Here is a 14,362-nt window from a genome sequence, read left to right on the forward strand (position 1 = left end):
AAGCACACAGGAGCACAGCACACAAAACACACAAAAACAGTAGGGCAGACTGGTATTAAGATTGGTATTGACAGGGTTCTCATAAAAAAATTAGTTGTAAATATCAAAATGTGACTCAAACTAATGAAAACATTGTCTTGAGTTTATTTTTGGGCTCATATTTCTCACCTCCTCCATCAGCATTGTAGAGCTCCACTCTAAAAATCTTGTCCAGCTCAGGGACAGGATTGTCTATGATGGTCACAGTGATGAACTTTAACCTCTCCCCTGGAAGAAAGTCCAGCATGCCCTCTGAGTCCTGCCGGTGGAATACAGAGAAGGAGGAAAAATGTATTCTCTCTTCATGCACTTCATCGATACATCATTGCCGTGTATGAATGAGTAAGATTAAAGACTTTAGCGGAAACTAACCTCGTAGTCTTCAGGGCTAGATGCTGTGAAGGGGGTTGTCCTATATCCTACCATGACCCTTCCCAAAAGGCCTTGGGCCCTGGCCACCAGCAGACGAATTTGTCCATCTTCCTCATTAACAGTTATGTGGGCAGGTTCTAACGCTGGAGAGATCAAGCCCTCCCCTGGAGGGCTGGGCTGAAACTGCAGCAGGCCTGGATTAGAGAAGGGTGTGTGTGTGTTTGTGTTTGTTTGTTATAGTAATGGTTAGAAGAAAGGAAATAGGGGAGAATGTAATGAGAAAGAGGGGAATGATTCAATGACAGCAGGAGGGCAGATAAGAGGGAGAAAGAGAGAGAAAATTGTATTTACATTTAGCAACTCAATAAGCCACTTGTCAGAACATAATAATTTATATAGAGATGGCTTATTGCTATTAAGAGTAACAGTGAAAGGACAACAGTGCTGTTTTTTGAGCATGTGGGTAAATACCATAAGGGTGGTCACTAGCTTTGACAGTGACCGTGTTAACAGAGTTATTTGGGTCGATGCTTGCACCGCTGGTGGGGGTGGAGCCTATCTTCCCGTCACCAGACTCTGCTGACACCAGCTTGATCTGAAAGGACTCTGCCAGCTCTGGGAGGTTATCATCCAACACCAACAGGTTCAGTACCTAACAGAAAGATGTTAATATAAATATAAATAAAGTTAATTATATTATATTTTGTTGGTAAAATGTGGTCATAGAGTCAATGTTGTGTGCCACAAGCATAAAGTATAAGCTTAATTATCAGATGACACCTGTTGACTCATCAGTAAATTCACAAACAACCAACCAAACAACCAACCACTAGGTGGGGCTGGTTGTCTAGAAACGTTGCATATGGATGACTGTGAAATCCTGCTGTTAAACTGGACGAAGTATTTATCTGATATTAAGGTACATCACACTTGTTTTTGTCCACTGAGTGATTGCCCTCAGTGTGACCCTGGATTAACTTGGAGGTGTTTTCTCCCACTGATATAACATCACATTAATACAGATTCTACCATTGAGTCACTCTCACACACACAGTACACACACCTCAGAGCGCTGTCCAGGCATGAAATGCACAGCTCCAGTGGCATTAATAAAATCCTGATGCGCTGGTGTCTTACTGTCCAAGCTATCCAGTTGGGTAACACTGTAGTTGACATAAACGTGATCCAGAGATCCCCGCATACGCTCAATCACACAAGAGATTATGGAGCCCTCCACAGTGATCTGTGAGGACAAACAGGGGAATAAAAATGTCAATTCATTCTGAACCACTGGAGTAAATGATAAATACTGGTTGCATCCAACTGCAGTCATTTCATTTGTAATGGTTAAATGAGCTAGCCGCCTTACTAATTCCAACACAGTAATAATGTGATTTTAAGAGGAAGCTCCTGATAGCCCCCACATGCCGCTACGTCTATTTATCCCAAAGGATCAAGGATATAAAGAAGATCCTCTGGTTCTGATGGAATGCCATCCCCAGGCCTGCCACCTGTTGTGCTGATGGAAACGAGGAACTAGATCTCCTATTTCCAGTGCTGGAACTCCAGTTCCACAGGAATGCCCTGACTGGCAGACCTGCTACAGCCTCACCAGCTGTCGCTCTACCTGAGAGGGGCCAACATGAGAGCCCACAGATCCAGTGCAACTAAAAACAGAGAGCATACTCTCTCTGCAGCCAGGCATGAAGACTGATTAAATATGCAGCAGGACAGGGACTGAGAAAAAAGTCGGTTTTCATTACGTGTTTCTATGTAAATGTTTTCTCCTAGACACAACTGAGTGATGACATTTAAAAATTTGGTCTTAAATGCAATTTGCGAGGTGCTTGTAGATGATCTTAGCAGCAAAAATGGTCCACTAAATGCTAATCACTAAATACTGTGCACTTACATCAGGTATGCAGGCACCGGTGAATCCAAAGAGTCCGTTGGCATTGTCACTCTTCATGACTCGCAAAATAGCAGTGGGTCTGGGGAAAGGGAGGCGGGCTCCACCTTGAACTGCTACCAACTGTAGATAGAACACCTCCTCTCCCTCCTCCTCATTATCATCCCTGACCTCCACCACAAACGACTTCTGCCTCTCCTCCTGCCGGTACCGCAGATAACCCGAGATGTTACGCAGGTCTGTTTTAGCAGGCTGGTTGTGAAGCTCTTGGATTTGGCTGTGGTTCAGCTTAGTCCTGTACAAGCGAACATCCTGGAGAAGGCCCACGTACCGCTGTTTGCCCTCAGGATCCGACCCAATAAACACTGACGCAGGTCCTGGAGCAGAAATACACAGAACGAAACAGTAATGTTTTATATGCCAAATGGCCAAAGTTATGTTAGGCTGTATGGGTAGGAAATAGTTGGATACACATGTAAAACAAATCAGTCATTGCCTCAGGCTCAATGTACAGGATATGATATGACTGATATTGATGGTGACCAAAAGGACGTGTTGCCTTTAGCCTTTTGAGGGTTCAAAGATGCTGTACCCACTATGTGATTTAAAAAAATATGGATCTTAATACCTGAAACTATTTTACTTTACTTATGGAAAAAAAATGCATTTGACACATAGTTAACTCTTAAATTGTTTGCAAGTCACAAATTGACAAATGTATTTTGTAAGATAATACTAGTACAAGTATTTTTTTTATTATTATACTTAATTCACACCTGTAACTTTTCCATGAGTATGTAGTTGGCTTGAGATCGGGTAATATAATAGCAACTGTAAATTGAATCATTTACACCCTTTTTTGACCCAGACAGGGACATTTAATTATAATATTGTTTATTATTAACATTGTTAATGGTGAAACTAATTTGGTTGCAATGTTGGAGTGTATTTGGACCTCAAAGAGAATCTTTATTAAGGCCACCAAATGCCTAGGTCCAGCTCTTTCTCATTACTAATTTATATACTTACACCTGTTGCGTCTATCGCGTCCTCTACTTGCACAAAATGGGACAGATGCAGGAAATCTGCCACAGTGAGCAAGTACAAAGCCCTGACACAAAGCAATTCCTCTGTGGGTTGAATTACCAGTAGCAGACAATACACACATGACATGATTGATGATAATGTATACAACTAACGTGATTGAAGTTAGCCAAAGAGCCATCAGAATATTTCTCCTCTGGATGATTTTGGTCTACTACAGGCTGCGACTATTGTTTCCAGTAATTAGAGAGAACAGGAAGAAAAGAGGATGCCGACTGATTCCCTTTAGCAGCAACAATATCCAGCAGTGCTGAGGCTAAGTGGTCACTCAAGCATTGCAGAGTCCCAGTAGTCCCGAACAATGAGGAAGTGATGGAGAGGTGGGTGCGTGTGTGTGAGAATGTGCATTAGTGTGTGAGGGTGTCCATGGATTGTGTATCTAAGAAGTTACAACCCGTTGTTGCTCCATATGTGAACAATGAGATATGCTTGAAACCCTCTCACACACACACACACACACACACAAACTCACAAAGGCAAATTCATAAAATCACACACAGACCGTCATGGACATCATCACTAAGGACATGAGCTGTAGTTTTTGCCTCTCTGAAACTGACTATTGTACTGAGATGGCAGTAAACAAAAGCGTGGGAAATTGGCAAGTCATAATTTGGCCTGAGTAGGTTTTGGCCTTTGAGTGACACTTTGACATTGTAAAATGAATTTAGAAAATACATTTAACACTGCAAGAATTAAAAGTGTTACTTCATCACAGCTTCACATTCCAACAAATTGGTAAACAACATTTTTAATCTATAAATCCATCAGAATATATTTTGATATGGAGTTTTAAGGCAACATAAGACAACTGAGGCCAAATTTTGATGCCCAAACTAAAGGTGCATTGGTAGACAAAAAAAAAAGCTGAACATAATAAACAGAGATATGGGGGCTCTATGTGCACAATAACCTGAACTTTACCACTATGCTATGCTGATAAAATAACTCACCATCAGTGATGCCCTCTCCTTTGATGCTCTTTAGTCCTCCAGGAATAGGGTTTCCATCCAGGAAGAACTCAATAATCCCATCATCAACAGTAATGATCACGTGTAACCAGGTATTGCTCTCTACAAATTTTTCAGCAGTGGCTCGAGCCATCTGGATATTGTTTGAGCCAATCACTGTATAGTACAGCATTACTGTGACATGAGACCCATTGGTGTTGACCTTCACTCCATAATGCAAAGTCCCATTCCCGGTTCCTTTGCAGACTATGAAGCCATCAGTGTCTGGTCCTGGCACTAGCCAAGCAGAGAAGGTGAAGTTGCCAACGGCAGCAGGTCCATCTTCAGGGGAAATGGTCCCATATGCTCCTGGAAGCCCAGAGAAAAACCACGTGTCTGTGGCTGAGTGGTGTCGCCTGGCATGAGGCCTGAGCTCAACCTTGTCTGGGAAGGAGGCTAGAAGGAGCAGGTCATCCATCAGAGGAAGGCCCTCTGGGAAGCGGCCAGATACAATCTCCCAGGCAACCCGCACATCACCAAAAGTACCCTGCTGTCTGAGGATGGTGAAGGAAGTGACATCAGCCATATCATCCACTGGGAGGACATCTTCCGCTACTTCTTGGTCCAGGTTGCTGTCAGTGATGGCAAAGACGCCAAATGGGTCATCATTGAAAGGGATGAGAACCGAGGTATTCAGAGCAGTCTCAGCTAGTCGTCCACCCGTCCCTGGGTAACCGCCTTAAAGAAATTATGGACAAGAGCTGAAGGGTTTTCAAGTAAAATTAAATGTATCCTTCATTTCTATCATTTTTGAGATTTTAAAGATAATGACTGCCACAAAATTTCATGGCAAGTTTAAACTCAGTGAGAGAAATTATTTGTTACAGTTATTGCTGCCACCTTTCTCTAGTGATCAATTTACATTTTTACATTATCTCTCAAATCTGACAATATGTTACTTTTATCTTGAACTCACCTGAGATATTAACCAGCCTGAGGACGAACAACTCATTGAACTCTGGAAGCTTATCTGAGATGGCCTCCAGGACAACAGGCTTGGTCTCTTCCCCTGTAGTGAAGGTTATTGAGCCAGATGTGTTGGTAAACTCCTGGTTTTCCTCCAGAGGAGTCACTGAGTCATTGGCAAACAGCTGCCAGAAGACTGTAACGTTCCCAAAATGGCCCCTTGCACGCAGGACACTGGAACAGAAAGAGGAAAGAGTAATAATTTCAGTAAAATATCACAAGTAAATGAGCATGAAAAGCACAAATATAAAACTGTTTACAAACTTTTAAATCAAGATGTTTTGCACAAAAGAAACATGAATTGAAACGTGTTTCTTACTAAAAAGAATTGGTCTTGCCCTCTTTAACAGGTTTCTCTGCGGCTTCCAGGGAGAAAATGCCATTGGCATCATCATTGGCCTCAATCACCACAGTAGCTGTGTCTGCTCCATACACAACAGCATCGCCTGCAAACATGCATATTATAGTTAGATCATGTTGATGTTGCATTAGTATACTTAGGTCACCAAATCAGACAGACAGACAGACAGACAGACAGATAGATAGACAGATAGATAGATAGACAGATAGATAGATAGACAGATAGATAGCACTGACCATATTATTATTGTCATGCTAAATTTCATGCAATTGGGGGAGGCTCTCTCATTAACATAGCACACAATAACTATGGCAACCAAGCCCAGAGCTTATTATTCATGAAAAACAAGAGTCCAAAATAAAGCCGTCTCTCAGCAAAGGACCTAAATTGAACACAGTCAAGGACAGAACCTCAATAAACCACAACCATTATACTTAAAGTTTTTTTTAAAACTAAAAATAAGAAAGAAAAACAAGGGAATATTTTGCTGAATTAGTATCCCCAAAACTGCAATAACCTCTCACAGGAACATACTTCAAGTTGCCAGATTATGAGTACACTCTCACAAGCATGAAAATCTGCTCATTATTAAACAGGCAAGGTAAAGAGTGTCAAGGTCCCAATATGAGTTTGACTGACTTCTAACATGAGCGTTATTGACTTTTAACACAATCACTATAAAGGGCAATCCCCTGGCATAAACCAGAGGCTAACCCTTACTCGACTCTACTCCATGTCAATCAGTAAACAGAGAGAGGCCAGTGGAGTGGCTGGTCTTTGTGTCTTAGAAAGTCTGGAGTCTGGTAATTAAGGTCCTGTTGGGGCCCACTGGTCTTTCATTCCTATCCCTGACACACAATACTGGGATTAAGAGAGCTTCCAGTGTCACCACAGACAATGCTAAATAACCCAGTTACTCCTCTCTGTACATACACAACTGGCATTACGACAAGAGAGGATAAACAGGGGAGAAAGTGTTGATGTTATCTTGAGATGAGGCATGATCACCTGGTTCTTCTGCTACAAAAAATTAAAAAATGAGAAAAGCAACTGACTTCTCAGCCAATTTCATCCTGAGAGGGAATGCACATTACATTGTTTTGGTTACATCAAGGGACCAACATATATGATAACTAACCACTGCTATACTATACTACACTAACCACTTGTTGAAAGGAAAGCCCATACTCACCAGTAGCATTGTAGAGAACAATGTAAAAGGGTTCATCGGTCTCTGGTATGTTGTCATCTTCAACTGCCACAGAGATGCTCTTCATCCATTCACCCACTTCATACACCAGCAACGTGACATTACTGAGAACGGTGAGGTCACCTGGCGATGCCTCGCCATATTCCACACGGTACATCACTGTGGCAACAAAGTCTGCCCGCCCTGCCCTCAAAACAGTGAAGTTGGCCACTCCCCCTTCCTGAAGCCGCACGAGAACAGGTTCTGAGGAGAGGGCGAGACGTGGAAGGGGAGAAAGGGAGGAGAGAGGAGGAGTTATATTTTATTACAGTCTTTCAGAGGATCCTTCATAAAGTATCCAGAACAGTATCCTTACCAGAAAAGTAAATGGGGTCATCATTCTTATTAATCTGTAAATAGGCATTGAGTATGTTTCCCAGTCTTGCACCACCTGTAGCATTTAACACCGTGATAGTGAAATTCTCCATGGCCTCCGGGATCTTAAAAAAAATAAGAATTAAAATTCAAACAGGAAATGAAACTCTTAATATAGATTGCATGCATTTTTGAGTTTAGTTTCTCACTTACCTGATCAGGTACAGAGAAGAGAGTGAGGTTTTTGAGGTACTCCCTTTCCTTGAAGGTGATGTTTCCCTGGAGGGGGTTGACATCTCCAGACAGGGCTGGCTCCAGGACCCAGGACACTGACACTTCTCCAAAGCGACCCCTATTCCTCACTACAGGGTACACCGCTGAAGGAAAAAAAAAATAGATGGAGAATATCTATTAAGATATTGAAACCTTCCTTAAAGTCATTAACTTTAATATATGTGCATATTCTCTTGAAATATTGCCTCCGGTCAAAGACATCATTTTGGTATAGAACACAATTATAAAATATTTTCTGTCCCACAGCTAAACTTTTTAGTTGCATAGCTCCTATGTATGCCGTTATGCTAAGAGCACACACTGGATACATTCACTAGAGGCTGAGAAAATCTTTTCACCTCTCCTGTTCTCGGCACCAGATTGAACACTGAATATGGCTGTGAGGCCCAAATGTCTTGCACTACAAGTTGATCAAAGTTACTAGATTATTTACAATAAATCATTCTTATACACTGACACGATACATACAACTTTTTTAATTACCTAGCACATACAAGACATTTTGAATACTTTTATCATAGTCCAGCTCATCCCACATACAGACAAATGTTCTGGGATTCCCTCCAATTAGGTCCATTTAAAGTGTCAATGAGATACCACTTGACATGGAAAAGTATCCCCATTATCTAAAGGACTGCTACTTCAAAGTACCCTGGTAAATCTCGCTCCCTTTGCTCTCATTGATGGCCACTGTCAGTCCTGATTGGATGAACTCAATGATGCCAAAGGGGTCGTCGTTCTTCCGCACTGTGATGTTGACCTCTCTGTGGTTGCCTAGGCGACTGGGTGGAGTGCTGTGGCTACTAAGGACCACAGAGAAAGTCTCGTCCAGCTGTATGCACACACACACACACACACACACACACACATACACACGCACACACACACAGACACACAGATTTCATGTTGTCACCACTATCAGACTGGAATTACTTAAATTTGTAGTGAATTAAATGGTTATTATATAGACTTGAAAAGTTAACAATGAATTGACCACGTTCTCACCTCAGGCACCCCATCAGGTGTTGCCACCAGTGCCACCAACACCTCTCTCTCCCCCGGTTTAAACTCCAGGATACCCGTGGCACCGTAGAATTCAGAGTTGCCCGAAGGCATGACAGCATATCGCACCAGCTGTTTCAGCAGCTGTCCCTGGGCTCTGACCACGTGCAGCTCTACAGCTTCACCCTCCTAGTTAAGTTTAAAGTTTACAGAAGTCATGTGAACAAAGGCTTGTTAGATATTTTAATTACACAAACAAAATTTTAATGAAATCGTGTGGTTTTAAGTTGCGGTTTCATGCAAGACTTACATTGATGAAGAAAGGACCTCTGGATAATGGGGAGAACTCAAATACTCCCCCAGGGTCATCGTTCTCCATGATGACAATCTCTCTGCTGGTGTAGCCCGCTTTCAGGATCTGATTCTCAACATTACTCCTGGGACAGAAATACACACTCTGACATGTAACTTTCACTGTTTCTTTTGTTGTGTTTTTTTTGAGCTTCTGAAACAGACATTATATGAGAAAACAGCTTAACTTTAATCTCAACATTCCTTCTACTGTGTGATGCTAATTCATTGTTGGGTCTGTATTCTGAGATCCTGCTGTTTAAACCACTTTTAATAACAATGTCAGTCAACGGCGTGCCTGCATCTTTATTGCTCCACAGGGGTGTATGTATGTGTGTATGTTGAGAAAATTGGAGCCAAGTAAGCATCACATAACGGGTAAATTAGAGACAAAGACATGACAGAATGAAGAACTCCAAACAAACACTCCCAGCCAAGGCGCTGCATGCATACAAACACTAACATCTTTAAAAGGGTACATAATCAAGCCTGGTTAAATTAGAGCCAAACACATAAAGAAGATTCTCTATTTACGTCCAACAACCACTCTCCTTTGGGTTCCCTTTTTTTTCACACCATCACTGAATACCCCACCCTACCCCAGTCCCCCTCATCCCCACGTCAACCAAAGACCCCAGAAATCCTGAAGTAGGCTCTTCTCTGAAAAACAAAGTCCTGATTCACGCCATACAAAAGGGCCAGGTTCACTCCACTCTCCACTTACCCGAAGTACACTATAAAGCGTGCAGTCTCCACCCTGCAGAGGAGGAGTGGGAGGGAGAGAGAGAGAGCTGCCATTCTCATCAGAACGTAGACTAACAGATGCACCCAAAACCCCCAAACCACTACCACAAGTGCGCACACACACACACATACACACACGTGCGCGCGCACAGAAATAAATACATTGGACGGGATGCGATAGCACTTTCAGCCTTTCCAATTCCACTGAACCCACTTATTGTAAGTTGGCTCTAAACATTACACAGTATCAGCTTCACGCTCTAAACCTCGAAAGGTTATTGTATTACAATTAAGTTTATGGGAAAAACAGAAGGGTTTAATGTGCCTCGGTGATAATTAACAGAATGAATCATTTTTATGTAACTTTTCATGCAGTTAATGTGCCTACCTATCCAGAGTGAGCAGTAAGGTCTCGTTGACTTCTGGGATATTGTCAGCCATGACAGTGAAGTTGATGGAAGCATCACTCTGCCCAGAGAGGAAAACCACAGAGCCACGTAGAGGCTGAAGATCTTGAGCAGTTATATCTACACGATTGGCTCCAATTGGCTGAAGACTCCAGAACACTACAGCCTGACCGTCTGTCCCATCACGCCGCAGAGGGAGGCTTACCTGCAGCACCAAACGTCACTAGAATTAACTTTCTGTACGCACATACAGTAAAGTCACTTTCTGAACACAGATATCTGACTTGCAGCATGGTGGCTATAAAGTCAGTGATTAGAGACTCTTCTCAGTTACAGTAGCAACATAGGAAACCTCTAATTTTCTTTTACAGTGGTGGTTAATTTAGCACTTTACGGAGTACATGACAATGATCCAAAATGATATCTCCAACACTTCAAATCTAACACTTACTCAACATAACAGTAACAAAATCTTAAACAAATTATGGTACATAATAGATCTATGCTGTTTTATGTGACAATGAACTCTCAAAGTCAATAGAGACAAACATCACAGAACTTAAACTACATGCAAATACTACCTCTGAAAACAGAAGTCATATCTTACTGTGCTGGTATTGCTGTCCTCTGGTTCATAAACCACCACTGTGGTGTTACTTGTAAAGCCGATTTCCCCATTTGCAATGTCAGGGGTGACAGTCAAAGTCAGGTTTAAAGGTCCCCCAAACATTGGGCTGTTTGAAGGAATTGGAAGGTTGATATTAACCAGCTCCAGTGTATTCAACTACGGGAAATAGAAGAAAGAACTCCATTAATACAAAGCTCAAACAGGGTAACAAGCAGATAGGTGTTCATATTTAAGTTCTGAAAAATAAAGCAGGTTACAGCTCTTCACCAACTGGTCACTTTTAAAGAAGTGATGAATTGCCCATTGGTGCTCCATTCACTCCTATTATGTTTGTGCATGTATGTGTTAAAGGGTTTGACTGAAAGTGTGTGACGTGAATGTGGTTCTACAGAATGTGAAGAGGGCTTTTCTTGTACTTGTTGGCTCGCTTTAAGAGGAAGGTGCTGTTGTTAGTTTGGACAACAAATCCCAAAGCAACACGCCAGATTTGAGTGGCAGTGTCAAACCGTTCACACATGCAAATTAGGCACTACAACTTTGGATGGCACTGATTTTGGGCAGAAGTGCAACCACAAACAGAAAGAGCACATTCTTGGTTGTGCAAGCAAACTTCAAACAATAAAAATTTTAAAATCTTAACATGAAATGTAGAAAAAAACAAACGAATCATATTTCATAGACATGTGTCGCTTATGTGCTGCTCTGTACCTTGTTTCCAGCCTTGTTACCTGTATTAAGAAATGAGCTCCATTCTGCAGAAAGGCATCATTCCTGATTGGCAGTTTGAGATGTACCATCCGCTCACGGGCAAACACCACATTAACGGACCTGCTAACATTCAGAACCTGGTCACGGGCCTTTGCTGGGTCTATTGGGCCTGCAGGAATGTAGAGGGCGGTGAGGGTCATCGACACATTACCCAGTGTACCACCGTCTCGCAGGAAATTTAGTGACAGGAAACGACCCTCAGGTTGGCTCTGGATGCTTTGCTCTTTTGCCGTGTCAAACCGAAAAAGCCCATAGACATTGTCACTGTCCTCAATGTAGAACACGGTCTGGGGGAATCATAATAACATTAACATTATAACATGTTCATATTTCAAGGTACAACTTTGCGCTGGAAAAGAACTGGATTTAACAAGTTTGACACATGGGTCTTAGCTCCACTGCAAATGAGGGTGCACCATGTGAAGTGAGGAGGAAGATGATTGATCTTTAGGATGTGAGGGGATAATTGCAATGAAGCCCAGATTTACCATCAATTACTTTGAAGGATTTTGTTGTGTATCCTGTTTTTATTGTTGCTAAGACTGTCTTGGGTCATAGGAAGAAGACTGAAAGTAGTAAAACAGAGCCCTGAGCTAACTTTAGAGAGGCATCCTCTTTAATTAACTCTGCTAAGACTGCTAAAGCAGTTTTCATGAGCATTTCAACTGAGGCTCATTCCCCTGAAACCTACACTTGCCTGATGTGTTGCCTGGCATGTTCACAATTGCCAATTTACAGCTTAGTGTAATGTGTGTGATATATCATTTGCAACGTTAATGACAATTAACACTGATAAACGTGTCCCACTGTTTAAGTTGTTTATTAAGTCTTCAAGGAATTGCTGTGGAGCCAGCTCTTTCTGCACAGATGGCAAACAGACCCAATAACTTCACAACCTGACGTGGTGTTCTGGCGTGTGTTTGTATGTGACCAAAGCAGAATTTGTATGTGTCTCATCTTATGCCTTCAACATAAACAAGACTTAGATTTGCCTTCACACATGGCCAAGAGTCTTGGACAAAGATGGAAGCTATAAAAAACCTGTCACCACTTCACCCACGCGTTCTAAACAAACCCACACAGACACCACACACACAGTGTGTGCCTGCTGTTTCTGCTTTGTTTTGATTCAGCCACATTAAGGGAACACCCACGGAGCATGTGACACACTAAAGGGTTGACTTTTGCAGAATGTGCCAAGTTTGCCACTGTACCTTACAGTAGATCACACACAACATTCACACATGCATAACATGTGCACATCTGGAGGATATGTTCCCTAACAAGTGCAGCCTTCGGTCTCTCTGTTACAAACCATTATAGCAACACAGAGCAGCTATAAATAACAAAGAAAAAATTGGTCTATCAAAGACCTCCTCTATACTGACCTCCATGGGTTCGTCAACCTCCGCATTTCCAGTTACACTATTGGGCAGCAGCTTGAAAAGAAAAGCCTCTGCTTCCTCAGGTTGATCATCCACCACAATGTTTATCGGAATCACAGCGGTCACCTGACCGGCAGCAAATCTCACTGTCCCCGCTGCTGGCCGCAAATCATCAGACACTGGGGAGCGGTCACTGGAGTTTCTACTGATGGACCAGTTGGCGGACACGGCACCATAGCTTCCTCCATTTCTTACAATAATGATGCTTTCAAATCTAGGGGAAATGATAGAGGAACAAATAAAGGATGGCTTTTTTTAATGCTGCCCTAGCAACTATATTTCGACACTATATACAGCACATGAGTATTTACAGGACTGTGAAGATCTTACGGTACCCATTCAATGGGATAAAATATATATGTCATCACAGTTTCATAAATATTTGTAAGTTATCCACCTCTGTATCAGGTCTTCATTGATGGTGATTGGGTGAATGACTGCGCTGCTGCTGATTGACAGGACACCATGAGGCTTATCATTGGGCTCAATGGTCACTAGCACAGCATTGGGTGATACTAGCACAGCATCTCCTCTGATGGTCTCTTCCAGCAAGACCAGATGGAAGGATTCTGCGATTTCTGGCACGGCGTCGTCAGTGATGTTAAACAGCAGGCTGGTCTTGTAGACAAATGGAGGGAATGTAACTGTTCTGACTGGCTGCAGGTCGAGGAAATCTATAGCTGGTGTGGCGCTGCCCAGTCCTTCACCGCTTACCACCATGTAATCTATAGAGACCTAAAGACAGTATAGTCCAGATGGTTTATATACATTTGTCTGATGCTTGTTTTTTTCTGAATCTATACTCTGTCCCTATATATGTACATTTATACAGTATACTGTATGTACAAGATCTCACAAAATGAGTACACCCCTCACATTTTTGTAAATATTTGATTATATCTTTTTATGTTTCAGTACTGAAGAAATGATAATTAGCTAAATTGCAAAGTAGTGAGTGTACAACTTGTATAACAGTGTAAATGTGCTGTCCCCCCAAAATAACACATCACACAGCCATTAATGTCTAAACCGCTGGCAACAAAAGTGAGTACACCCCTAATTGAAAATGTCCACATTGGGCCCAGTTAGCCATTTTCCATCCCCGGTGTCATGTGACTCGTTAAGCCTAGTTCACACCACACAATTTTTAGCCCGATTTGCCGCTCGGTGACCGTTGGGCTGTGATCAGGGGTAAATCAGTGATCGATTGTTGGTCGCCAGTCGTTATGTGTGAACTACTCAACAACGCGTCCCCGACACATTTCTGACACATCGTCGATGTCTGCCAAATATCTAGCATGCCAAATATCTGGAGGAGTCGGCCGACTCGACATCCACATCCAGCCAATGAGAGCAGGCAGCCGGCATTGCAGGCAGCTACTTTTTCACCGCAAAACA

At 42.3% G+C, this 14,362-nt stretch overlaps 1 protein-coding gene across 1 annotated transcript in view; it reads right to left on the reverse strand.

The window, feature by feature from the left end:
- The window catches only part of adgrv1 (adhesion G protein-coupled receptor V1), a 109,229-nt gene that overhangs the window by 75,457 nt on the left and 19,410 nt on the right, over nucleotides 1-14,362 (reverse strand). The window contains exons 8-26 of the mRNA XM_046034481.1: nucleotides 13,362-13,699; nucleotides 12,908-13,178; nucleotides 11,480-11,806; nucleotides 10,731-10,907; nucleotides 10,105-10,328; nucleotides 8,932-9,058; nucleotides 8,625-8,810; nucleotides 8,271-8,451; nucleotides 7,539-7,702; nucleotides 7,327-7,450; nucleotides 6,954-7,214; nucleotides 5,720-5,846; nucleotides 5,351-5,574; nucleotides 4,378-5,112; nucleotides 2,324-2,697; nucleotides 1,475-1,654; nucleotides 883-1,063; nucleotides 412-605; nucleotides 169-298 (exon numbers count right to left, since the gene is read on the reverse strand). Coding sequence (XP_045890437.1) covers nucleotides 169-298; nucleotides 412-605; nucleotides 883-1,063; nucleotides 1,475-1,654; nucleotides 2,324-2,697; nucleotides 4,378-5,112; nucleotides 5,351-5,574; nucleotides 5,720-5,846; nucleotides 6,954-7,214; nucleotides 7,327-7,450; nucleotides 7,539-7,702; nucleotides 8,271-8,451; nucleotides 8,625-8,810; nucleotides 8,932-9,058; nucleotides 10,105-10,328; nucleotides 10,731-10,907; nucleotides 11,480-11,806; nucleotides 12,908-13,178; nucleotides 13,362-13,699 — 4,525 coding nt within the window. The remainder of the gene's footprint in view (nucleotides 1-168; nucleotides 299-411; nucleotides 606-882; nucleotides 1,064-1,474; nucleotides 1,655-2,323; nucleotides 2,698-4,377; nucleotides 5,113-5,350; nucleotides 5,575-5,719; nucleotides 5,847-6,953; nucleotides 7,215-7,326; nucleotides 7,451-7,538; nucleotides 7,703-8,270; nucleotides 8,452-8,624; nucleotides 8,811-8,931; nucleotides 9,059-10,104; nucleotides 10,329-10,730; nucleotides 10,908-11,479; nucleotides 11,807-12,907; nucleotides 13,179-13,361; nucleotides 13,700-14,362) is intronic.

Source organism: Micropterus dolomieu, linkage group LG21 (assembly GCF_021292245.1).
Source record: "Micropterus dolomieu isolate WLL.071019.BEF.003 ecotype Adirondacks linkage group LG21, ASM2129224v1, whole genome shotgun sequence".
Classification (NCBI taxonomy): domain Eukaryota; kingdom Metazoa; phylum Chordata; class Actinopteri; order Centrarchiformes; family Centrarchidae; genus Micropterus; species Micropterus dolomieu.